The sequence below is a fragment of the Phoenix dactylifera genome, chromosome 4 (genome assembly GCF_009389715.1).
Source record: "Phoenix dactylifera cultivar Barhee BC4 chromosome 4, palm_55x_up_171113_PBpolish2nd_filt_p, whole genome shotgun sequence".
Classification (NCBI taxonomy): Eukaryota; Viridiplantae; Streptophyta; class Magnoliopsida; order Arecales; family Arecaceae; genus Phoenix; species Phoenix dactylifera.
The window spans coordinates 9670605-9694551 of NC_052395.1; the positions used below are offsets into that span (position 1 = coordinate 9670605).

The 23947-nt window shown below is 40.8% G+C and overlaps 2 protein-coding genes across 3 annotated transcripts; one reads left to right on the forward strand and one right to left on the reverse strand.

Annotated features, from left to right (window-relative positions):
* The first annotated feature begins 310 nt into the window (after positions 1–310).
* On the forward strand, positions 311–1351 carry LOC120110621. Its single transcript, XM_039126189.1, has one exon. It carries the CDS (start codon positions 311–313, stop codon positions 1349–1351), a length of 1041 nt encoding a protein of 346 aa, XP_038982117.1.
* A 9830-nt stretch (positions 1352–11181) lies between these two features.
* On the reverse strand, positions 11182–20387 carry LOC103706885 (protein MALE DISCOVERER 2-like). Of its 2 annotated transcripts, XM_008791149.3 has the most exons (14): positions 20168–20387; positions 19583–19969; positions 19342–19474; positions 18157–18228; positions 16563–16706; positions 16338–16478; positions 14422–14517; positions 14241–14338; positions 13692–14138; positions 12770–12960; positions 12527–12659; positions 12278–12432; positions 12022–12210; positions 11182–11860 (listed from the first exon to the last, which is right to left on the reverse strand). In XM_008791149.3, the coding sequence occupies exons 2-14, from the start codon at positions 19686–19688 to the stop codon at positions 11600–11602; spliced, it is 2166 nt and encodes a 721-aa protein (XP_008789371.2). In that variant the 5' UTR covers positions 19689–19969; positions 20168–20387; the 3' UTR covers positions 11182–11599. The 2 variants fall into 2 exon arrangements, with proteins under 2 accessions (XP_008789371.2, XP_017698210.2); XM_017842721.3 differs by lacking the exon at positions 20168–20387 and having other exon boundaries at positions 14241–14320; positions 19583–20127.
* Positions 20388–23947: the final 3560 nt, after the last annotated feature.

Below are 23947 nucleotides of genomic sequence, written 5' to 3' on the forward strand. Positions count from 1 at the left end.
TGGGCGATGCGACTATGGCTAGTGCACTCCCTGTTTGCGGAGACTGCCCTGCGAGGGACCCTCTGGCAGGGCGGGACGCGCCTGCATTCGTGGAGCCAGGGGTAGGGGACTCGAGTAGCCTTGAGGGGGCGGTTAGTAGGTCCGCTGATCATTCGACGGTTGTTCAACGGGTGAAGGCGGCAGTGTTACGAGTCGTGTCCGGGGCTAGCGTGGATGAGGGTCTGCGAGACGACCCTTATCATGAGTTGATGATGGACCCTGCGGCCCAGAGGGTGGATGCACCTGTGGCCGACCTCTCGGATTTTTCCCCATGAGGATTCTTGCGTGGAATTGTAGAGGGGCGGCTAAGCCGGCCTTCATGTCTTCCTTTAGGCGGTTGGTTCAGATCCATAGTCCAGAGATCTGCCTTCTCTATGAAACACGACTATCCGGTAGTGGACTGGATCGTGTAGTACGCCGGTTTGAGGTCGACTGGGAGTCATATGTAGTTGAGTCCCAGGGGCTGTCCGGGGGTATTGTGGCTCTGTGGAAGCGGGGTGGGGCTACAGTCGATGTATTCCATAACTGTTCCCAACAGGTCCTGATGATTATTTCGGCACCTAACACCGCACCATGGGTCCTGAGTGGTGTGTATGCTAGCACTGACCATCGGACCAGGAGGGTCCTGTGGGATGAGCTCACCCACTTAATAGCTCAAGGTTTTCCAACGGCGATAGTGGGTGATTTTAATTGTATCTTGGAGGGGAGTGAGAAACGTGGAGGTAGGGCTTTTACTGACACTGTGGATAGGAGGGAGTTTCGAGACTTTCTCTCGCGAAACGGCCTAGTGGATCTAGGATTCTCTGGCCCGCAATTTACTTGGTGTAATAACCAGTCCGGTCAAGCCAGGGTGTGGGAGCGGCTCGATAGGGCTATTGCTTCCACTGACTGGCTTACCAGATTTCCTTCCTACAGGGTTAGTCATCTACCCCGGATTGCTTCGGACCACTGTCCTTTGTTGATTTCGACTGTATCTGGTTCTTCTCACCAGTGCCTCTTCCGCTTCGAGAAGGTTTGGTTGTCTCTCCCTCAATCCTGGGACATTGTCCGAGGAGCTTGGAGTCTGCCGGTTCGTGGTGACCCCATGCAGAGGGTTTCACGTAATTTGGAATTGACTAAGCGTCGGCTATGGCGTTGGAACCGTGAGGTAGTGGGGGATATCTTTAGAAAGTTGGAGGGGGTGGAGGCTGCGATTGCCGACCACCAAAGTAGAGAAGACCAGATGGGTGCGCTCCCCGAGGCCGATATGGTCAGCCTTCGGGGACTCCTCGCCACTCACCACTCGATCTTGCGGCAACATGAGATCTTCTAGAGGCAAAAATCCAGAATTCAATGGGTCAGAGAGGGTGATCGAAACACTAGTTTCTTTCACCGCTCTACGATTATCAGGAGGCAGAGGAATATGATTCGATCCTTGCGGGATGAGCAGGGTCACCGGGTTGAAGGCGATTCGGCCATCACCCATATCCTGCTTGATTTCTTTCGCTCTCGTTGGACGGAGGATTGCGAGTCCGATCCTGCCGGTCAGCTCCCGAGGGCTGCTTCCCGAATCAATATGACTGAGAACGCTATGTTGGTTCGTCCAGTGACGGAGGGGGAGGTGCGTGAGGCTATCTGGGCACTGGGTGCGGATAGGGCCCCTGGTCCTGATGGCTTCCCACCTTTCTTTTTCCGGAGATACTGGGGGATCGTTCGGACTGCAGTGGTGGAAGCGGTCTTGTGTTTTTTCAATCATGCAGGTATGCCTGACGATTGGAAAGCCACATTTGTCACGCTTATACCAAAGCGTCAGGACGCGGCCGAACCGAGTCATTTTAGGCCGATCAGCTTGTGTAATACTTTATACAAAGTTGTGGCAAGAATACTGATGGATCGTATGAAGCCCCTCCTCTCCGGCATCATCTGTCAGGAGCAGGGTGCTTTTGTGAGGGGTCGGAGTATCTCCGATAACGTTATGGTGGCCCAGGAGATGATGTGGGACCTTCGACGGGCCTCGCAGCGGCGGAGTTTGATGGCCGTCAAGCTAGATATGGAACGAGCTTACGATAGAATCAGGTGGAGTTTTCTTAGGCTAGCTTTGGAGAGCCTGGGGTTCCATGAGACTTGGATTGGGTGGGTTCTGGGGTGTGTCCGGGGACCGAGGTTCTCTATCTTGGTCAATGGCTCCCCATCTCCTTTCTTCAGTTCTACTATAGGGCTTCGGCAGGGATGCCCGTTATCTCCGTATCTATTTATTATTTGCTCTGATGTCTTGTCGTGGGCATTGTGGGCTGCGTGTGCCGCCGGTGAGTTGGGGGCCTATGTCCCAGCTCCAGGGGCCCAGCCGATATCACATTTACTATTTGCCGATGACTGTCTCCTCCTGACCCGGGCTCGCGTAGCTGATGCTCAGGCTATCAGGAGGGTTTTGGTTGCCTATTGCACGGTATCCGGTCAGAGAGTGAATAGCCAGAAATCCTCCATCTCCTTTAGCCCTAGCACATCACTCGGGGTTTGACGGGGGATTCGGAGGATTTTGGAGATGCCCGAGCAGGACGGGACCTGGACCTATCTGGGTGTTCCGATCTCGGGCAGGAGTTTGCGAGTTTCTGAGTGCACCGGGCTGGTGCAGCGGGTTCAGAGTAGACTAGAGGGCTGGCGGGCAGCGTCCCTGTCTATGATGGGCAGAGTCATGCTAATTCGAGCTGTACTGGGCTCCATGCCCATCTATCTTATGGCAAATACGGTGGTGCCAAGGTCTGTTCTATTGAAGATTGAGCGACTTCTTCGGGGCTTCTTATGGGGCTCACATGGAGGGGGTCGTGGGGTGCACATGGTGGCATGGGAGCGTATCTGCCTTCCCCGCAGGGAGGGTGGTCTAGGGGTGGTGTCTCTCCTGGAGAGACGAGAGCTACTTCTTGCCCAGCATGCTTCCCGTCTCATCCTGGAGCCGCAGGGGCTCTGGAGCCGGATTATGACTATCCGCTATGGGGGGGCAAGCCCGGAGGGCTGGGCCCGAGGAGGGCGGAGATGCTCCTTTCTATGGCGTGAGATAGCGACGTACTTGCCATTGGTGTTGAGTCACACCCGATGGCTGATAGGCGACGGACGGAGCATCGATGTAGCTGGAGACCCATGGGTCGACGGCCTCCTGCTGCGGCTTTGGCCGACTATGGTTAGTGTCGAGGCTGGGGAGGATCTACAGGTTTGTGATCTCATGACCCCCGGGGTGGCTGGCTGGGATGAGATTCAGTTGGCCCGTTTGTTCGGGCAGTTTTTGGCGGAGCGGGTTCGTTCACTACCATTACCACAGAGTGGCGGACCAGATGTACGTGTGTGGGGTTCCTCGACCAGATCCAGGGTCAGGATGGGCGATCTCTCCCATATCCTGCGGCAGAATTATGAGCCTGGTCCGGATTTTGCCTGGATCTGGCGATTGGGGCTCCACCCGAGGGTCGCGTTGTTCCTCTGGAAGGTGGCCTGGGACCATCTCCCTACGAGAGCTGTACTCGCAGGTCGAGGTGTGAGGATCCCATTGGTGTGTGGGGCTTGTGGTGTGGCCGAGACCGTGGACCATGCCCTGTTTCGGTGCACATGGGCTAGGGACACTTGGCGGTTGGCAGGGGTCCCACCGGTGGTATGGCGATGTAGGGACCTGTTCTTACAGGCCATGCGTCAGGGATCGGAGTCCTTGGTGCTTCGTCAGGAGGTTGTCCGAGCTACCTGTATTGCCTACCAGATTTGGTTGGCCATGAATGCTCGCACCTTCAGCGAACGACGTACGTCGCCGCGATTTGTTGTCGAGAGTGCCTGCGCTCAGGCGGCAGAGCTGTGTTACACTATTCCTGTTGGAGGGACCTTGATAGCTCGGGACACCTGGGGTTCCCACTCTGCTTCGGCAGCCTCTCGTACGGTATTTTTCACCTGGGAGCCCCCACCCCCGAGCTTCCTCAAGGTCAACTTTGATGGGTCTGTTTTGGATGGTGGCACGCGGGGAGGCGCGGATTTTGTTATCCGGGACCCGTGTGCCAGGGTTGTGGCTGCCGGTGACAGTCAGTTATTTGACACTTCAGTTCCGAGTGCGGAGCTGACAGCAGCCTGGGCAGGCCTTTGCCATGCCCGATGTGTCCTACGGGCTAGGTCCATTATCCTGGAGAGTGACTCAGCCACCATTGTCAGTTAGATCCAGGGGGGTCCAAGGCGTGGCGGGTGTGACCATCCCTTGCTCCGTGACATTTGGGTTATGGCGAGGGATGGATGGGCCTTTCGGGCCAAGCATATTTACCGTGAAGGTAATGGTGCTGCGGATTGGGTAGCTGCGTATGTAGCTTCTCACTCCGGAGGCACCTTATGGAGTGGCGATGGGGAGTTGCCCTTGGCACTCCGAGGTATTCTATTTTCTGACTTTATTTGGTGTATCCGGTCCCGTCAGGTCTGATCCACCTGCATTAGCAAAAAAAAAAAAAAAAAAAAAAAAACGTCATGCACCTTTTACTGCCCACTTTCGGGTGCTTAAAAGATTTTTTTTCTCTCTCTCTCTCTCTCTCTCGGTACATAGTGCTTCTAAGATTTGAAGACCGTATTCTATCGCCCAAACTAAGGTTCCGCCTAATATTTCTAATATCATTACCATATTCGGGTTCGGCTAGACATTTTGTCCCCAAGAAAGTTGAGTGTGAGAAAGAATTATTAGTTGTTCCAATTGTAATATTTTATATTATTTTTAAGAATATTAGAATTATTTATTACCATACAAGTTTGAATTTGAGATTGCTCGTCTTGGAGAGGTAGGCGCCAAATATTAATTCCAATATTTTGTTCTACACAATGCATTGATGAGCCCAACAACTGTTAAGTATTAGCTAGATTACCTAGGCTTGTAATTAAGTTATAGGCTCATTTGGTTTGCGGGAAGCATTTTTCCTCATAGAAATATGATTCTTGGAAAGAAGATTCTAGAAAGAGAATGTCTGAGAATGTATTTTTGACATGTTTGGTTAAATATGAAAGAGTAACAGATTTTTAGAGTGTTTATGTTTGGTTGACCATCCACTTTTCTAGAAAAGTTATGTGTAATTCCTATTATATCTTTAATAAAAATTAGGTTTTTAATACCTCTTTAATGCTGAAGGGCTTTTTTAGGAAAAAATAAAGATGGAGTGATTTCCGCCTCATGGGAAAGTAACTTTTCCATGTTTTTAATAGAAAAGACTTTTTCATGAAATGTGGGAATCATATTCTCATGGGAATACAACTTTTCCATCTCTCTCCTTTGAAAACTCCAACCAAATAAAAGGCATCTCATTATTTTTCCATTGACCATATATTCTCCCCTTCTTTTCCTACGAACCAAACGAGCCCTATATGTGGCAAGTAGCCCAAAAAAAACTTGTGGCATGGGTAGATGACTACAGATCACTTAGGTCGGTCCATATACATCAGATTGGCTGTGGGTCAGATTGGCCTCATCTATATTCATTATTAGTCAGGCTTTAAATCAAATTTATTTAAAATTTAATATTTTTGGTGCTTATATCTGACCCATGACCAATTCTTGTGTACATCAAGAGAAGAAAAGAAATAGAATGGAAACTATTGCCTACGGTCTATGAATAAAGGTTTGAGATGCATCGTCAGCCATGATGGAGGCTTTAGACTTGACCCTGGTGGAAGGTCACTGCCGCACCCTCCTGGAAATTCTGAGATTCGGTGAGGTCATCCGTTTTGGGATCCATCAAAGACTATTAAAGCTAGGCTGCTGTTTATATTTAGAGAGAGAAGATAAACCGTGAATGATATTTCTGTATATCTTGTATCGCATTTTGTCTTACGACGTAAATTGTTTTCATAGTTTAAAAATATAAAATTGTAGCTGTATAAGCCTTCTTTTTTTTAAATAAAAGGAGGAAGGTTGAACCTAGCGAAGGCCATGAATTTTGAGAGCCCATTATGTCAGTTTATGGCTTTGTTGCTTCCTCATATTTATTAGACATGATTAATTGGTATAAGCAAATGAAAGTAGTAGCTTAAGCTAGGGATGCAAATAGGTTAGGTCAGATTAGAGTATGCTTGATCTTTAACCTAATCTGATTTCATGTTTGGATTATAATTTTGAACCTAGACACAATGCATTAGTTGATCGGTTAGGTTGTGTCAAATTCATGGAAAGGATTTGAGACCTAGCTGGTCATTCAGATAAAATCAAGGTCTGATATAACTTGGATTCAACCCAATATATTTGAATCTAAATTGGATCCGATCAGATCGGATCTATAGTTTGAGTTGAGCATAATTTGATATAAAATTATAAAAAAAATACTAGAATTAAAAGAACCCAACATAGACTTGAATTTTTTATTCAAAAACTTTTAATTTCATCAAATTACTTGATCATTCTTGAATTTAAAAGCTATGATTTTTAATATATATATTTGTTCTGGTTCAAATTTGGCCCGAGGGTGACAACGCCGAAGGAGTCGAGGGAGGCGCAGGTGGTTGGAAGAAGAAGACGGAGGCCACCTCCTGTGCAATGGCAGCAACGAACTTGCATAAAGCCTCACGGTGTTTCCGGTGAGAGCTCTCCGACTATCAAGTTAGAGTGAGATAAATTTGGTCCAGCCAAAAAGTCCCTTAGAAGTTACTGAACCGGGCTATTTATAGTCTCGGTGGAGAGGCCCAGGTGGCAGAGGCACTGTTTGCCCTCATCATGAGCGGAAGCGTGGCTTTGAGCCGAATGGCTCGTAGCTAAGGCTGGTTAGTGGCGTATGGTATTGTTCATTCTTGAGAACGGTTGGGTATGGACAGTCACAACAGGGTATGGCCGGAGTAGTCATGGTGCCGTTCTTTGACTATTGAGGGCCAGCTATCGAAGCATGGCACGGTGGTGTTGTAATGTACGACCACGTAGGAGGGCGTGGGCACGCACGTGGGTGCGGTTGTTGGCGAGGCCGAACCCGTTGAGAGGTCGGTCATACATTTGGCGAGGTCAGTTTGACGGGTGCTGAGGGTAGCTTGGCTCCCCGGATTCCGAGGTGTGCTCGGTGGAGCGCCCCGAGCTCGAGGATTGGGGCGTACTACTGAAGCGAGTACCCCGAGCTTTGTCGGGGCGGGTTGGCGAGTATTGGAGGCGCCCCGAACTTGGTCGGAGGAGTCAGCGAATATCCGAAGCCGATGGAACTTTTGGGCAGAGTCCGAGGCTGAGCTGATTCTGGGCCGGACCGAGGATTCAACCGGTCGGTGTTGGTGTTTATTGGGCCAAAACTAGACGGCCTTTTAGCTGTGGGCTGAACTATCCATTTCGCTCCCCATCAATATTAATAAACTTGAGGGTATTATAAATAAGATTTTACCAAAATAGTAGTTGCTGAGATTGAAAAGAAAATTAGTTTAAACAAGAGTTCATTCAATAAATTGAAAAAGAGTAAAGTTGCAGAGAAGTAAATTTATATGATTCGGATTTTCGGACGGATGGAATTAGTTCATGTTTGGTTAGGTTCATTTTTATTGGCACAAATTAGACTCGGATGATATATAGGATTGAGTCAGAACAGGTTTGATTAAAAAATACGAGATGTATACCCAAAATGTAATTTAGACTGATTCTAATTTTTAAACTCAACCTAGGTCATGAGTCTTCGTACCTGGATCAGGCCGGGTTTAATTATGTCGGGACCAGGTTAGATCACACGGCAACTTGACCCATCTGTAGTTGGTTGCATAGGATCAACACAGGTGGAGGAGAATAAACTCCTAATTGAACAACCTAGCACGTCCCATGCTGATCTCTCCGTTTTCTTCTGAAGGCAAAAGGACCATTGCATGTTAGGCAGCTGTCACGTAATGGAGGCTTGGTCTGCCACCTCTTAAAAAATAATATTATTTTCAAAATCTAATTTTTATCTCAAAATTCTGTAACAAAAATGATTGTATAATCTAAGATAATAATCTTATCTAGTAAAAATTAAAAAAATGATTATTCTATGAAAAGTTTAAAAGTTACTTAAGATAAATAATAGTCATTACAACCTGGTTATAATAATCCATAATGGTTATGGTGGGGTCCATTGTTATGCATTATTTAAAATCTTGCTTGCACTTTGATGTCAAGTGTTCAAAACGACAAATCTTTTCCAATATACCAACATTGCAGAAAATTTTATAATTTAAATATATGGTAATTTTTGATAGAATTAAAGGTTAAAATTAATCATATTTCTCATATTTAGCTGCAGGTTTAAATTGCATAACTAATCAATCTCCACCATATGTTCTCATTGTAAATAATACCTACAACCCCGAGAATTTGCATTGATTTCAGATCTTCTTGACTCCACTTGAGAACCGAAAAGTCCAGTTCACCTTCTTCTTCTTCCTTTTTTTGGGGTGGAAAAAAGTAGCATGGATGCTCCAACTCTTCTCAAACTTCAAGGCCTTGCGCTGCTCAATTCTGATAAAAATTAGTTAAACGGAATTAATATTAAAGCATATCCTTTTCTTTTGGTGAATAAAAATAAAGAATTGTTATTGAAACATATCCTTTGCTGCCTATAATATGCTACAAGATGAAGGGGATGTGTCTTGATAATTTCTAATTTAAACGACCGTTATAGTTATCAAAAAGTGCTGATTTCTTTCTTTCTTTCATTCGTTCTTTTCTTATTTTTAATGGAATGCTGACAGTAAATTTCGTGATCGTCTATTTAGATACCCCGCGCATAAGCGTGACCAAGTAATTGGTTGATTAATAAATTAAGAAACATTTACTTCGTAATGGGTTGTCTACTTAGTAATGTGGAACTTAGTTCATTGTGGGTGCAAATGGATCGGATCGGACCAGGTCATGAGTGACTCGACCCAATTTGGTTCTTTGTTCGGATTCTAATTTTAGCCCGAATAGCTTTGTAGGTTCGGATCGAGGCGGGGCGGGTTGTAGGATTAGAAATCCAAAATTACTCAAATTTCAAATGGATCGGATCAGGTTGAGTCGGATTGGGTCAGAATTCAGAAAATCAGATCTAGCCCCTAAAATGGAATGGGTCCAATTTTAAAACCCAACCCGGTCTCATGGGTCCTTTAAAATGAGTCGGATCGAATTTAATTGGGCCAGGTCGGGTCATGGCTCAACCCGACCCATTTGCATTCCTAGTGCTAATATGTATCACCTAGAGTATAATAAGGATTTGAACCAAACTCTCCTGCCCAAGACAAAGGAGACATCCACTGGACCAAGTTTCAGCTGGCTACGTGCTAGATATATACTCCTTTCACGGAGGGTACAAGTTGGTTCGACGATATGCGAGCTATTTAATTTGCTCTAAATGAAACAAATGAGACATCTCTTATCAATGCAGCGACACCACCAAGAGAGATATCAAGAAGACCTTTAATTGAAATCGTAAACGAGGTTCTATAGCAGACCATCTCCAACATCAATGCTCAAATACAGGATTAGACAGTATATGTTGTTCCTGGTTTATCCGATGGTAAGGCTGATGTGCTGAGGAGCCAAGAAATCCTATTTCATGGTTCACTAATCCTGTGCTTGATCACAGACCTCTTGAGGTCTATATCTGAAATGATTCTTATTGTCGATCAAATATCACGCATCTGTGGACGTTCTTTAATTAACTATGAAATTCTCAACATGCTCGAAATATCAAGACACGAGACTGCTAACTTCCATTTACCATGATGCCCAATGCCAGATAGCTACCAAGAAGTACAAGCCAGAAAAAACAATATGCGCCCCCGCGACGTTTTTATAACTCCCAATACACGGATTAGAGATTTTTTCGTTCGACAATCTTTCGATCATTCCACCTAAAATCTTAAGAATTCATTGATAATTAGAATAAATTCGTAAACCAAGTCAGCAAATGGTTAATTCCATAAAAGTCTTTTTTTTTAATGAGGTATAACTAGTTAATTGGGTTCTATCTTCACCGCCCCCATGCTACTCCTCTTGCTGCTATTCATATTGCAGGATGCTTGCTTAGCCAACACTAGGATCCGACTCTACCCAATTTTTTTTGGTTCACCCACTTCTTCTATATTCTATGAGTTGAATTAGTTTTGAGATTTGGTCACAAGTGTTATTCCAGTCTTGATATTTGTAATGGTATCGTTAAAATTTCCTATTTCTAGATGAAATGCCTAGAAGGAATAAAAAATCGTGGTTGAGGAAAGTCATAGTAGCAAAAGCTATTAGAATTTATATTTTATATGTTAGACTAATCTGTTTTGTTATTAATTGACGGAGGGTAAAGAATGACTGAAAGAAGATGCTCGAAGTTATATTTTTTTTTTGTTCATTGGTATAAACCCAATAAGTATACATGTCTCCATGGGATAATTTTTTTGTGTATTCCTGAGAAAAGAAATTTGTCCATTTCATTATAGATTTGGACTGAGAAACTATCGTCCCAATCAAATTGAATGGGATGTCTTGGCTCTGACATGTGTTTTGGAAAAAGTAACATGAAACTCAGAATTATGGATATATTCAGTACTTCCAAATGAAAGCCAAAGATCTTACATTTTCGAATGAACTAAAGCTATATTCCTTTTCAATTTCTATTCTAAAGTTTTGTGTTTCCCCACCTTTTTTTTTAAGATCTCGAAAAATAATGAAATAGACATTCCTTTTCTTAAATCTACGGCTCCATTGTGCATGCTCATGATAAAAGTTTTGTATAAATGTATCGCCGTAATATTAAGTATTTTGCTTTTAAGTTCTTTTTTTTATAACAGGTCAAATAGATTAACCTAGCTGAAGCGTAATGGCAATGCATTGATGGCCCATACTAGGTCCCAACAGAAGCATTTTAACAAATTTGAAGTAATGACCATGTAACCAAGAACCGGGGTTTATGGTATAATAGTGGTTTAAGGAAAGGGCTTGCCACAATAAAGTAGGAATAATATTATAAGCTTCAACCACCGAGCATCTGCTTGGATGGTATCACCTCTTGCTATCTGGGCAAGAGCTTGAAATTTGATTCAGATTGGGGCTGACATGGTTTTCCCCCTATCCATTCACAGGGCAACCAAACATGACTTTAAAAGGATGTTTAACCTTTTTCAAAACACCATGGCCTTGGACACCCTGCCTACCTCATATCAGACACAAGTAAACTGTTTATAGGAACAATCCAAACTCAAAGCTTGAAACCCAAGGATTCATGAAAACTTACAGTCCATATATCTATTGTATAACTGCATCTTGTTTGTGCAATTCTGCATCAAGTTGCACTTTTGAAACATAGGTCATTAAAACGTCGTGAGATCTTTAGGCATCCTATTTTCTTGTACCTTGGTCTCTCAGATAAAGTATATATTCTATAACAAGACACTCTCGATCACAATTAACTGTGATGGCTCAGAAAGAAGAAAATGTGGGATCTGATGGAGTAAATAGTGATGCCGAGGAAGGGGAGAGAGAGAGAGAGAGGGAGAGGGAGAGAAGGAGGGAGGGGTAGGCAAGTACTGAGAATCCACAAGACATGAAGGGTAAGAAATATACAGGGGTGTTGCATTAGATCTTCAAAGAGATCCCAGGTTGGAGCGAGCAATGACCTTCCAATCAACTAGCTTCCACTGAAAGGATCTCAAGTTCAGCCCACCAAAGCGGGGAAAGTCTTGGGTTTGCTGCTTCAGGTGAAATCCCAAGCACGTTCCTCAATCTGGATGAAACTTCCTTCATCATTGGCCTCTTCTTTGGATCCTCATGAATGCAATCTTGGATGACATCACAAATGATATCTAGCTCCTCTTCTTTATGGGACTTCAATGAAAGATCAATCATAGAGCGAATACCACGGTTATTGTTCAAGCATTCCACAGCCTGTTATTTCAGCAAAGTAGAAATCTTAGATTCGTTGACACATCATAGTATCCTTCAGTGAGGAAACTGCAACAACATTGACACAGCTGAAAAGAAAAAGAATCGAGAAATATTTGCATATGAATTTCCAGTATTGACAGAAGGATATCATATCAGGTTACCAAGTTTATGAGGGAGCCTTGTTCTTCAGAATATGGAACTTTTCCAGAGATTATTTCTAATAAAATAGTTCCAAAGCTGTAAACATTGCTTGCAAGATCTGAAGATGGAGATTCAGAGAAATCAGCATCATCATCTCCAAGTATCTTTCCTTTAGCAGCAACTTCTTTCCAAATATTGATATCCGCAACCTGCACAAAATTACATGAGCATATAAACCAAATATGTGAAAGCACTGCAAGAAAAAAAATTGCTGACCTTAGCAGCATAATCATCTGCGATGAAGATAGAAGTTGACTGTAGGTCAGGGTGTGCGATAGGTGGATTAAGCTCATGCATGTGCTGAAGACAGTATGCAATCCCCATCACGATCCTCTTTCTAGCACTCCAATCAAGATGATCAAATTGTTCATCTGCAAAACAGAAACTTCCAGCTGTATGTTCCTTCTGTCCAGAATTGCCTTCAAATAAAAACATTCATCAATTTCACTCATTCATTTTTCTTACCATGAAGATGCTCATAAAGTGACCCATTGGGTGAGTATTCAAACACCATCATCCTCATAAAAGGCTCATCTTCCTCACAGTAACCAATAAGATTGACAAAATTTTTGTGGTTTATTCGTGATAATGTGTCTATCTGTAGATCCAAGAACCCCCAAAAAATGTTAGTTATTTGGCATGCCATACACGGGATATTAACATGTAGAGAAGGCAATATGCTTTACGAAGACACCAAGAATGAAAAACCTTTTTTCTGAAATGCATTTCAGAGCGCTTTGACCACTCTTTGGCAGAGGGAACTGCAGTGGATGCAACTGCAATTTCGACTCCGCTTGACAATGTTCCCTTAAACACAGTGTAATCTGGATAAGAGATGACAATATTGCTAAAATCCTCACAAGCAGCTTCTAGTTCTGCACGATTTAGTTTTGGTACACCTGTAGATGTTCAAAGAAAGCCAAATGCTTGCATTTAATGGGAAATTAAAAGACAAAAAACAGTAGCGGCGCTAAAAAACTATACCATTATGTATCATTAGCAGAAATGCTGGAAACCATGCCATTATGGCATTAAACAGCATATTCTTTGAATTAACTGTTGATTCTGCTAATTGATATTCTAATACCTCATCAGTTGAGGATTAAATAGTGTGTGCAATAGATAAAACCTACGAGCATATAATTGGACTTCATTCCATAAAACACCTAATTGTCCACTCTGTCTTGAAAAACTACATCTACTATGCAGAATGTGTGATTCATTTTAAGACAAACCACTTGACTAGATTGAGTTTTGTTGGTTAAGATTTAGATACCATAGTTGGAAACGGGATGGGGCTGACCCCTAGACAGAATTTATTAAGAAAGATCATCTCTGTATATATTGATGATTACCGGTCATATATAGTGTTCAACGGGGGCTAATGCCATCACTTATACTGACTACAATTGTTTTCCCCTTCTCTTCTTCTCAGCCTGCTCCCATATTAAACTACATATGTTTTGCAAAATGAGATGACCCTTGACCTATTTCTAATAAAATATGGACTATAACTACAATAGTAAATGGCCTTCTGACAAAGGTTTCACCATTGCTCCTACATATGTCAGTAAAGGAGCACATCACTTACATGATATTTCATAACATTGAACAGGGATAAAGAACGCACCTGTGACAAATGCCTTCTGTAACTGACCACTTAATCCAGTCCTCCAGGGACCTATTGTAGCCACTCCCTTGTGCCGGCACACGAAAATCATGCATGCCATGATAATAAGGAGTAATGCAAGCACTGGGAGTACCAGAATATACACCCAGTTCAGTGATCCTTTTCTTGATGCATGTTTGTTCTCCACTGAATCTCGAGGCTTTGATGACCTAGATGGAATATTAGGTGGACTTGCAGGTGATGTAGATGCTGGAGATGGTTTCTTCTTAACATTTCCACTCGGTACAGCAGGAAATGAACCACTTCCCGTAGAGGGAACCGTGACAATTTCCTTAGGGTTTGCACTGCTTCCAGGTGCAGCAGCAAGGTTGCTGGTTTCTTCAAGCAGTCTACGGCGAACAGTATCCACAAATACACTTCGTGCAAAATATGGCTCACTAAAATCAGCTGCATATAAGAAAGATCATCATAGTTAGTTTTGTTGGTAATGTTATTAGGCTGAAAATTCTTGTTGCTGTTATGGATATCTTTCTTCATATTCGTACTCACCATGAAAATTGTCACCATGTCTTTCTTCATATCCCTGTATAGAGCCTCCTTTGAAGCCGTAGTTTGACAGTAAAAGGCTTCTGTAGTTGAAAAAGTTTCTAAAATTTGTATTCAGAATGTATAATGGTAGAAGTCAATACTATGAGGGACAAAGAGGAAAGGGATCAAGAATGATACTTACATGGGTAACATGTCCAAAACTTGTAGAATGTTTCCTTTGAGATGGGTCAAAAAAGAGTTAATCTTTTTCAGTTTTTGCAAGCCACTCTGCCAGATGCTGAAATGTAGATGACATTGGCATATATTTGCAATTAGATAAATTATGTGTAGTTGCATACAATGTCAAAATGCACATTTAGAACAACAAGTGTGTGCATCAAAAAGAAAAGTAACATGAATACAACTAACTAGAATCTTTTACAATTCTTCTTCTTTTTTTTTCCTAAAATTGTTTAGATGTATTCGAATGAATTGAATAAAATCTTCTGAAAAGTGAAAAAACTCTAAAATTTAAGGACCGCATCAAACTGGTAGCGTCAGATGATAGATGGTATGGCTTATTGAATTGCTTTCAGAAGGAAACAAAATATGTCACTTTTCTTTGTAATATTAAAACCCACCCAAATTGTCTAATATTTAACATCATATACTTATATCTAGAAGGAGATTAGCATCACATACTGTTGAATATACCATGCATATATAGATAATATCAAGACAAGTACTAGTACATATTGGCATCAATATATAATCACAAACGCCTATTCTCAAAAAAAGGAAAAATACAAATGGCTTCATCCGTTATAAACTAATTTCATGATATAAAAGTCGAATCAGTTCTAAATTGCTATGTAACTCAAAATGAAATTGCACTAATTTCCACAATCCATATCAAAAATGGATTGGATAACATCCAACCCAATGTGCTCTAACATTCAATTGATATCCGTATCCATATTTACATCCATCAAGAAAAGTGGATATGGATATGGTCATAAACACAAATATCCAAATAGAATCCATTTTCAACCCAATTTAATCTCAAACTCTCACTACTCTAAACTTTGGTAGGTGACGGCACTAAAATGTTTTCAAACTTTATTCCTATAGAGTGATTTCTTTAACTAGTGGATTGCATTCTTGAGTCACTAACAATCAGGATGTGGCTTAGAGGAGTTATTAGTAGCATTAAAAGAGTCATTCCATTAAGTGGATGTCATTATTTTTTGCTACTCTTTGTATAATCATTTGTTTCTTTCATAAAAAAACAGAAGAAAGTTGACAGATTGCATATTTAATCCAAGCTAGTGGTTCTTCACAAAGAATTGTTGGCATGTCTCCAGCAGGACAATAAGACAGACTTTCCACACCAAAAGTCTCTACCTATCTTGTCCCAAGGAAGATCTGAAGCCAGTGGCTTATCTAAGAGTGTGACCACTAAGAATTGTTGCCTTCTATTCTCGCGTGGATCTTTAATCTCAAACACTCTTCAATACTGTTTGGAAAGTAGATGTGCATTGATCTTCTTTTTCCTAGACGGCTAGACAGACTAAAGGTAGAATGGGCCTCTGTGCTTACTGCTCGTGCCTGGCATGGTATTGTTGACGAGTCAGGACTTGCCCTTGTTGTTGAACTGGAAGAAGCCGAAGTAAAGTAACTTCTACCCATTAAGCTGAAGTGACCAGCTTTCTCCTGAGTAGATATAAGGTTATATTTTCCTTTTTTTTAAATTGACACTATTATATTAGCTTTTCAACAATTGTGCTTCATTGATAACCAACTGAGCTCATATAGTAGATATATTTACACTATTATTCATTGGATCAACCTCTATGACCCGATCACATGTGGGTTACCATTTGACAGTGTCTTGTGGTATTGATTCAATACCAACCTATTTACTTTTCTAATTTGAACTCTATTCAGAAAAAAGCCAAAAGAGGAAACCAAAATTACCAAAAAAAGAAGAAAGCTAAAGGATGAAATTGACTACGGATAGCAAATAATTTTAGATCATATCTAATGAAGGTAGAACTATTTACTTGGACAAAAAAACCTTCACAACCTTGAAATGTTGAGCAATGAATAATGCCTTACCAGTGCCCAAATTTTCTGTTTAAGCAACCTACATTAGTAGCCTCATCACAAGAAAGGTTTCCATCATATATCAGATCTGAGTGCATGTTAGGCTTGTCAACCCAAGGTATGCTGCCTTGAAATTTGTTACTGCAAAGCAGACTGTAACACAAAACAGAAACTATCTCTCATAAATTTGTACTCTTGGCAAATGAAGCAAAGACATGTATGTGATAATAGACATACAGGTGCTTAAGTGATAGCATTTCTCCTATCTGCATTGGAATTGTTCCATTCAAGTTATTATTCCTCAAATCCAAGAGCTCCAGCATATTTAGGTATCCAATCTCCTTAGGTATGATGCCAGAAAAATTGTTCTTGTAAAGCACTCTGCCAGTAGAATACACATAATCAATAATACACTAAGAAAATTGGCATCTATAAAAAATGATAAAAAAATATTTTAAGCAATCATGCATTTTAAAGACCTAGATTTTACCAAACACTGTATATATATTCTTTTGGTAAGTAAGCCATATACATATTATATGATAGCTGCTTTTTTTTGATACATATATGATAGCTGTTAGACAAATTGTTTTATAGAGGATCCAACATTAACTGTAATGTGAATATGAACTGTAGTGTACTAAAGACATACTATAGAAGGGACATGGCCTTGCATCATTTGAGCCTATAGCATGAATGCAACAGTTTCTAAACCTTGCTTCTTGCCTCAAATTTACATGGTATTAAGGCCTCCAATCTGCTTAATATGTGCACTCACCACTCAAAGATATAAGCACAAAACTGGTGCGTCTATTTGAATTCTCTACTATTGCATTTAATTACGTTTTGCCTGCTAAATGGAAAGTTGCCAAAAAGTCGATTGGCTTTGATGACCAAATCAATCTTCTAGACACTAACAGATATCAGATATTCAAAGCACACTATCTTCAATTGTATAGAAATGTAGTTTATTGCATAACTAGATTGGATGTTTCATGTTCAATTTTAATGGTCTCAACTCTCAATATTAAGCAACTGGAGTGTTATTATGCTAAGTGTTGGGCCATTATGTGAAGCATATTAAATTTGATTTATGAAACTGTCAAGTCGATATCGAGTTATTTATGAGGTTACTGCTTGAGAACATGGAGTGAAACACAAATTGAGCTTATTTATGTTTGCTGTGAAATGAAAGTAGATGATTGACTAGCTAGGAAAAGAGATGAAGATCAAGGTACAAATGCCTAGGAAAAGGCCATTAAGAGACCCATATTAGATGTGCTTTTGAACACCTTGATGCCACATAAACAAGAAAAAATGAGAAAATTCTAGATGCAACAGAGATTAGTAGATGATATTGGAGTAAGAGATGGACCAACAACCATATTAGAGGAGAAAATGGAGGAGTAAGTCTCAATCAATATTTCATTTGAGATGGGATGCTTATATTACTTCAAAATAGAATGATGAGACTATTCTTGGCCCTTCCTTCTTCTAAATTTGAATTTTTAATCACTCTCACATGTAACACAGTTATAAAGGTCATAGTTTTATGTCATCCTCCACCTTTCTACCACCTTGAATTAATTGAAGGACAGGCCATTGAAAAGATATCCAAATGAATCGCTGGGTACCCCACCATTTGCACATGCATGTGCGCACGCGCATGAGAGAGAGAGATCAGATTTATATTGAAAAGGTATTATGAAACTAAGCATTTGGCAAAGGGGAAAAGATTTATGGTTTATGAAGTTATCTACCCATCCAGTTATAGGTCAAGTTGTAGCAATTATTATTTTGAGTGAAAATAAACAGATAAAACACTACTTACAGGGCTCTCAAGTGGCTAAGCTTTCCAATCTCAGGTGCCAAAACCCCTTCCAGAGATGACTCTTTTAGGTTCCTGCAATTTGCAGTGCTATCAGACCTTAGAACAGCCAAATGATTCAGATAATCTCTCATCATAAAAGTTCATGGGAAAAAAAGAAAGAAAAAACTGCAAAAGAAAAAGCATTACAATGAAATGCCCATTTCATATGTTGAAATTTAATACACTGAAAGAAAGAGCTGAGAAATCTCGCAACCAAAATAGAGTCGATACATCTTTATCGCTCAACAGTCAACTCTGATTGCACTTCATGTAAAGGCACACATTAAAACTGAATTGTCAGTTCACGAACCAGGTTCCATGTAAATAAGGATAACCAAAAGCAACAAGCATTGTCCCATATAACTGGTGTTCACTTAATCAACCTTTCTAAGTCCCCATCAATACAAGCATTTTATAATCTGTTCTCCAACTTTTATGCAGTTTTTGCTTCCACCAAGATTTTTCTGGCCTCTTATTCCTCTGTCTTCACATTTCTGTTTAGCATGCCTCTTCCTCTTTCCCTTCTTTCGAGCTCTTCCACAACAATCCACACCTCTCCATTTACCAGGCCAAGTCCCATTATCCAATTTCACTCAAGCAGGGTGAATAAGGTGAAGAATGAGGATGATTTTAGAGCACTCTCTAGTTGTTGCCGCATTCTAAAGCAACTTAAGAGAAACCTCTTGAGACAGTGATTAGGCTGGCAACACGGTACTGATCAAAATTTAAGACTGAATACAGGTAGTCACATGAAGCATAACAAATATCGTAAACCTAACAAAAGAGTGGGCACAAATTTATGAGAAAGAATCAAAGAACGAGAAGAGAAGACTTCAAACCACCAAGAAGAAAGTTGGAAGAAAAGATTCAAGCTAAGTGCGGATTAGCAAAATAGTGTTTCGAAAGTACATAGGCCTGTCGAGACGACCCAATCCGAAATAGATTGTGATGTATCTTATTGGGAATTAAACAGCAGTTCAATGATTACCTGAGCTAACGATTCTTGGAAAGTCTGAAAATTCAAGCTTAAACAATATTAAACTGTAACAAACTGATGTGTTAAAATTAAAACATCAAAAGATATATAACAAGTTGCAGAAAGATCCGGGAAAAAAAAAGCATAACAACAAGGGATGATGAACTTACAGAATCATTACATTACCATCGATGCAACGAACGCCAGTCCAATTGCAAGGAGTGCTGTCATTTGGATCCCAATTCTCAAAGACTCCATAAGGATCGACTTCCACTCTTGCGCGGAACTGTAACAGCGCAAATCCTTCATCCCCGCCAATTCACAAGCATCATCAGAGGAATGACAATAACATCATTAGCAATACTGCAACTATTAATACTAGAAGCATCAATAGCTTAGCTATCATATTACCTTCAGGATTTAGCGACAAGCATTCATCGCTTAGGAGATGGATCAACAACACGGCGCACAAAACCTTGTGCAGCTGGAAAGTGAACAGGTTCCACCTTCCCCCCATCTCTGGTGCCCAAAAATTCAAATTTGACCACAAAAAAAAATAAAATTCCTATGCTTGAAACCTACAAAGACTCCCCTCTTCGATTTCTCCGACACGAAGCCGACGAGGGAATAGCTTCATAATCCAACTATTCTTGTCAAAGTTATTATCTCCACCATACATAACCTCCTAATCGGCAGAACTTCAGCATGGGACGGCGAAAGCGGTTGCGAATTCCCAATCTCTCATCTCCTCTACTAAAAATTCCCAAGAAACTCCTCTTACGATCGCAATCTGCCCATCTGGAGTGACGGAAAAACACACCAGAATCGAACAAAAATAGTCGTCAAGAAAGAATAATTTCTTTTCAGAGAATCTGAGTATGCTTTATCTGCAAGCGATTCGACTTCCAAAGGAAAACTTTTTGGATCAAATAATAATAATAATAATAATAATAAATGATACTACACTCGGAAATCAAAGTAGCACGGACAACTTACCCTCTTTTTTTTCTTTTCTTTTCTTTTTCTTTCCTTTGTTTCTGTATTCTTTTGGAGAGGTCCCTCTCAATAGCAACCACCACCACCAATCCTCATCATCTTTAGGCGACGGCTTCCATACGCCATCTCTCTCTCTCTCTCTTTCTCCTTGGGCCTATCCTTTTCTTGCCCAATGCTCGGCAGCGTCTCACTTTCTCTGTTTCTTTTTTTTCTCTTTTTCTTTTTACCGATTCCGCGTTAGGTTTTGGTTTTTTCTTCTTCTTCTTATTATTATTATTATTATTATTTTGTTATAAGGTTTTCTAACTTCTTCTCCTAGACCACTCTCGTTCTTTCTCTCACTATGATGAGGCAGTTTGGGACGGCGGGTACGAGTCGCCGGCGGCGGGGAATTGGGTGGCTGTGTGCTTTTTCCTGCGCGATTTCGTGGCGGGAGAGGGGTGGGCCCGCCGCAACCGTCGGGTTCGGACGCGCGAACGCCAACCTCCCAAGTCCCATCGACGGGTTTTCCAACTTTGACCAGCTCTTCCCTCTCCGTCCACGTCGTGCCTCCATTTCCTCATTTGACCTCGCTCTCTCTCCTCCTTCTTTGTCCCCTGTCATCTAATAATAGAAATCAAATTATTTGTCATTAAAATATAATAATATGATGTATTGCATTCTCTTTGGCAAAAAAAAAAAAAAAAAAAAATCTCATTGTTTATCATAATAAGCAAAATATATGATGGATTATGACACGTGTCAGGCATTTGTTATAAGGAAGGCTAAACAAGGTTAGTTTTTGTTTTCTTATAAAAAAGTTTAAACAACCCCTCCAACAAACACCCAACTTAAACAACTTCTTTTGTTAGTTGCACTCATATTCGTTTGGTATGGAGAGCCGATGTACCAAACAAAAAAAAAAACCCAGCTGCACATCTCTCAAGTAATACATACATACATAGATGCGTGCATGCGTATTTGTGTATATATATAAAAATATCCTTAAGCATGAACTATGTCAAAGTTCTTAAAAGCTGAAATAGTGATCATCTTATCCATCATTTTGATATCATATCAGTTGATAACTTAGAAAATATAAATTTATACGGGCTAAAAATATAAAGGTTAAGATTTTGTATATATCTCATAGGTAAGGGTATGTAACTAGCATGCATGAATGTCTTCACCGACATGAAAACCTTGGAACTATGTTAAATGGAGCCTCTGTGTACCCTAGTAAGATGGTTATGATATGAGTGATAAGAACTGAGAAGTAAGCAAGTAATATTGCTTACTCATTGACAACTTTGAACCATCAAGGTTGCGTCGCTCTTCTTGTCATCTCCTCGAAGATACTGTTAGCTGTAATGATCTTGACCTTCTTTGGCCTTTGGCAGGACTTTGGATCCAAGTGAATAAGATCAATGTTGTGAAGGTTGGTGCCATTTGGAATCATCCCCAAAATCCCATGTAACCGCATTTGGTGCACTTCTCTGTGTGGATGCTTCCAATTCATTATAGGTAATTTAATATCAGCATGCTTGTTTGAAAAGTCAAACTTCACTGCATGGATTCTAGGAGATCCATGCATTTACCTACTCATAGGAAAAATTAATTACTCTTGGAAGGGATGTAACATATATGACAAAATCAAAATTACCTTTACCTTCGTGTTTGGATCATGCTTGATTGGAGGTTCAAATCCCTTTTATGACATAAATCAGTGACAGTCTACTATTGACCATTTTCAGATTAAGTACTTTCTCTATTATCACAAGGGGAAAAAATCAATCACAAGTATACACTCAATGTTATGATAAAAAATTGTATATAGATTAGGTTTCGATATTGTGAAGCTTGAACTTACTCAACTTGGTTCGTCACTGGATTTAATTCGTTATTGCACACAAAACCATCTAAATAGTGTTCTAAATGGCGTCGACCTAGTCTAAAAACATATAATGCTAAGATGGTTGCTTTGATTGACCAAGAGATGTGCACATAGCTACTCTTATTATATTATGGTGGACTAGGGCATTTCTTATCTGTGGCTATATCCTAGTTGACGTCCTTGTAGCCCACAGAAACAAGCAAACAGAAAAGATAATCCCTTAGAATAACATTATTCTATTTTAATAAATTATAATTTTTATTATTTTATTTTTAAACCAAATCAAGCTAGAAAGAGTCTCCTAACCTTATCCTACCCAATAGTTTACTTGATATGCAGTATTAAATTTTGTCCCTATACCTCATATTTCTTATAAAACTTCCTAGGTATGCGTCGAAGCAAATATATCATGGATAATTTTAAGCAGATGAATGAACTTGAGACTTCCAAATAATCGTATTTGACCTAGATTAGATCCCAATCACACCCAACCTTGGAACCAAACTTACTGGATCCAATCTGAGTGATATTTGCCTTATTCTATTGATTCGGATCCAACCCGATGCTTGGATGGATCATGTTCGACTTGAAATATAGATCCACACCCTCAATGGGTCCAAAACAAGATTCGGTGGTAACGGAATCCGACGCAATCCAATAATTGAGTGTCTCAAATGAATGTCTCCAATCCAGCTCACACCATGCTTATATACAAATCTAAATTTTCCAATCCTAGGCCCCTCTTTATCCAGATCAACCAACTATAACTCCCTCCCCACCCTGCCCAATTTCTCAAGGGTGGAGAAGGGCCAAAAAAAAAAGGAAGAAAAAGAAACGCTACATTCAATGGCAGTGGGCATGCACTTAAATGTCAAGTGGCCCACAGCAAACTATGGATGCAATTCCCCACCAAAGAATGCATCAGAAGTCCAGTGCACGCCCATCTGTCTGCTACCTTCCCATGGAAGTCAGGTTGGGTGCCATCATGAGACCCATATGGCCATACCTCAAGATAAACAGCGCACATTGAATTATTCCAAAATGTAGAAGAAAAGAGATTGCAATAATGCTATACAAGACGAATGGGCAATGTTACAGGGAAGACCCTATGAGTCGTTGGCTAGAGAAAGGCGACAATGTGGTATTGATGATACAACCATTAGTTCAAAAAGCTTTTGGCTTTTGTCCCTGATGCTATATGTGTTTTTTTTTTTAGTACAATGGCGGTTTACACACTGCATGTGTGAATGCAGCCAACAAAATCATAAAATAAAACACCACGTAATGGCTCTGGAACAGACCCACCCCAACCCAAACAAAACTACCGAAGTGGTAGGCCGCATAGGAGATCATCCAGTCGGCCGTCCTATTGGCCTCTTTGAACACGTGTGAAGCTTGGTAGGAGTTGCACTTCTCCATCAACCTACGAATCTCAAGGATCAGCAACCAATCCTCAGCAATGCGTTTCCATCCCTGTTTCTGGATCCACTCAACTACTATAATCGAGTTGCCCTCGAGAATAATATGGTCTTCATCCAGTATTCGTCTCACGTCTGCTATATGTTTTTTTCATAAGAAAGTAGGAGGTGGTTGATAAGAATAGAGGGAGGATGCAAGAAGGTATGATCTAACCAAATAAAGGGAAGTGAAAACGTGCCATCACATCTATTAAAAATAAAGGCTCGACTCGCTATTTTATGTAGCTGAGCTTCTAGATGGAGACAAAGAAAACATTTTTAACAAGAAAGGCGAAGTTGGTTAACATCAATGAGATCATAACGTACGATGAAAGTAGGACTTAAATTCAAGCCAAAAATATCTAATTTCGGGTGATTTCTCCGGCCAAACAAGTTGTTACCCTCCAAACTACTTGAAAAAAATGATCCCCAAACCTATCCTTCTATAAA

What these genes read in the sequence shown, in the direction of transcription:
- LOC120110621 (XM_039126189.1), top strand. Translation starts at nt 311, where the DNA reads ATGAGGATTCTTGCGTGGAATTGTAGAGGGGCGGCTAAGCCGGCCTTC.
- LOC103706885 (XM_008791149.3), bottom strand. Translation starts at nt 19,688, where the DNA reads ATGGGGGGAAGGTGGAACCTGTTCACTTTCCAGCTGCACAAGGTTTTG. An exon ending in GATGGTAATGTAATGATTCT is followed by an intron (nt 18,229 to 19,341) that starts GTAAGTTCATCA and finishes TGCAAATTGCAG; the next exon opens with GAACCTAAAAGAGTCATCTC. An exon ending in AAGGCTCCCTCATAAACTTG is followed by an intron (nt 11,861 to 12,021) that starts GTAACCTGATAT and finishes CTGAAATAACAG; the next exon opens with GCTGTGGAATGCTTGAACAA.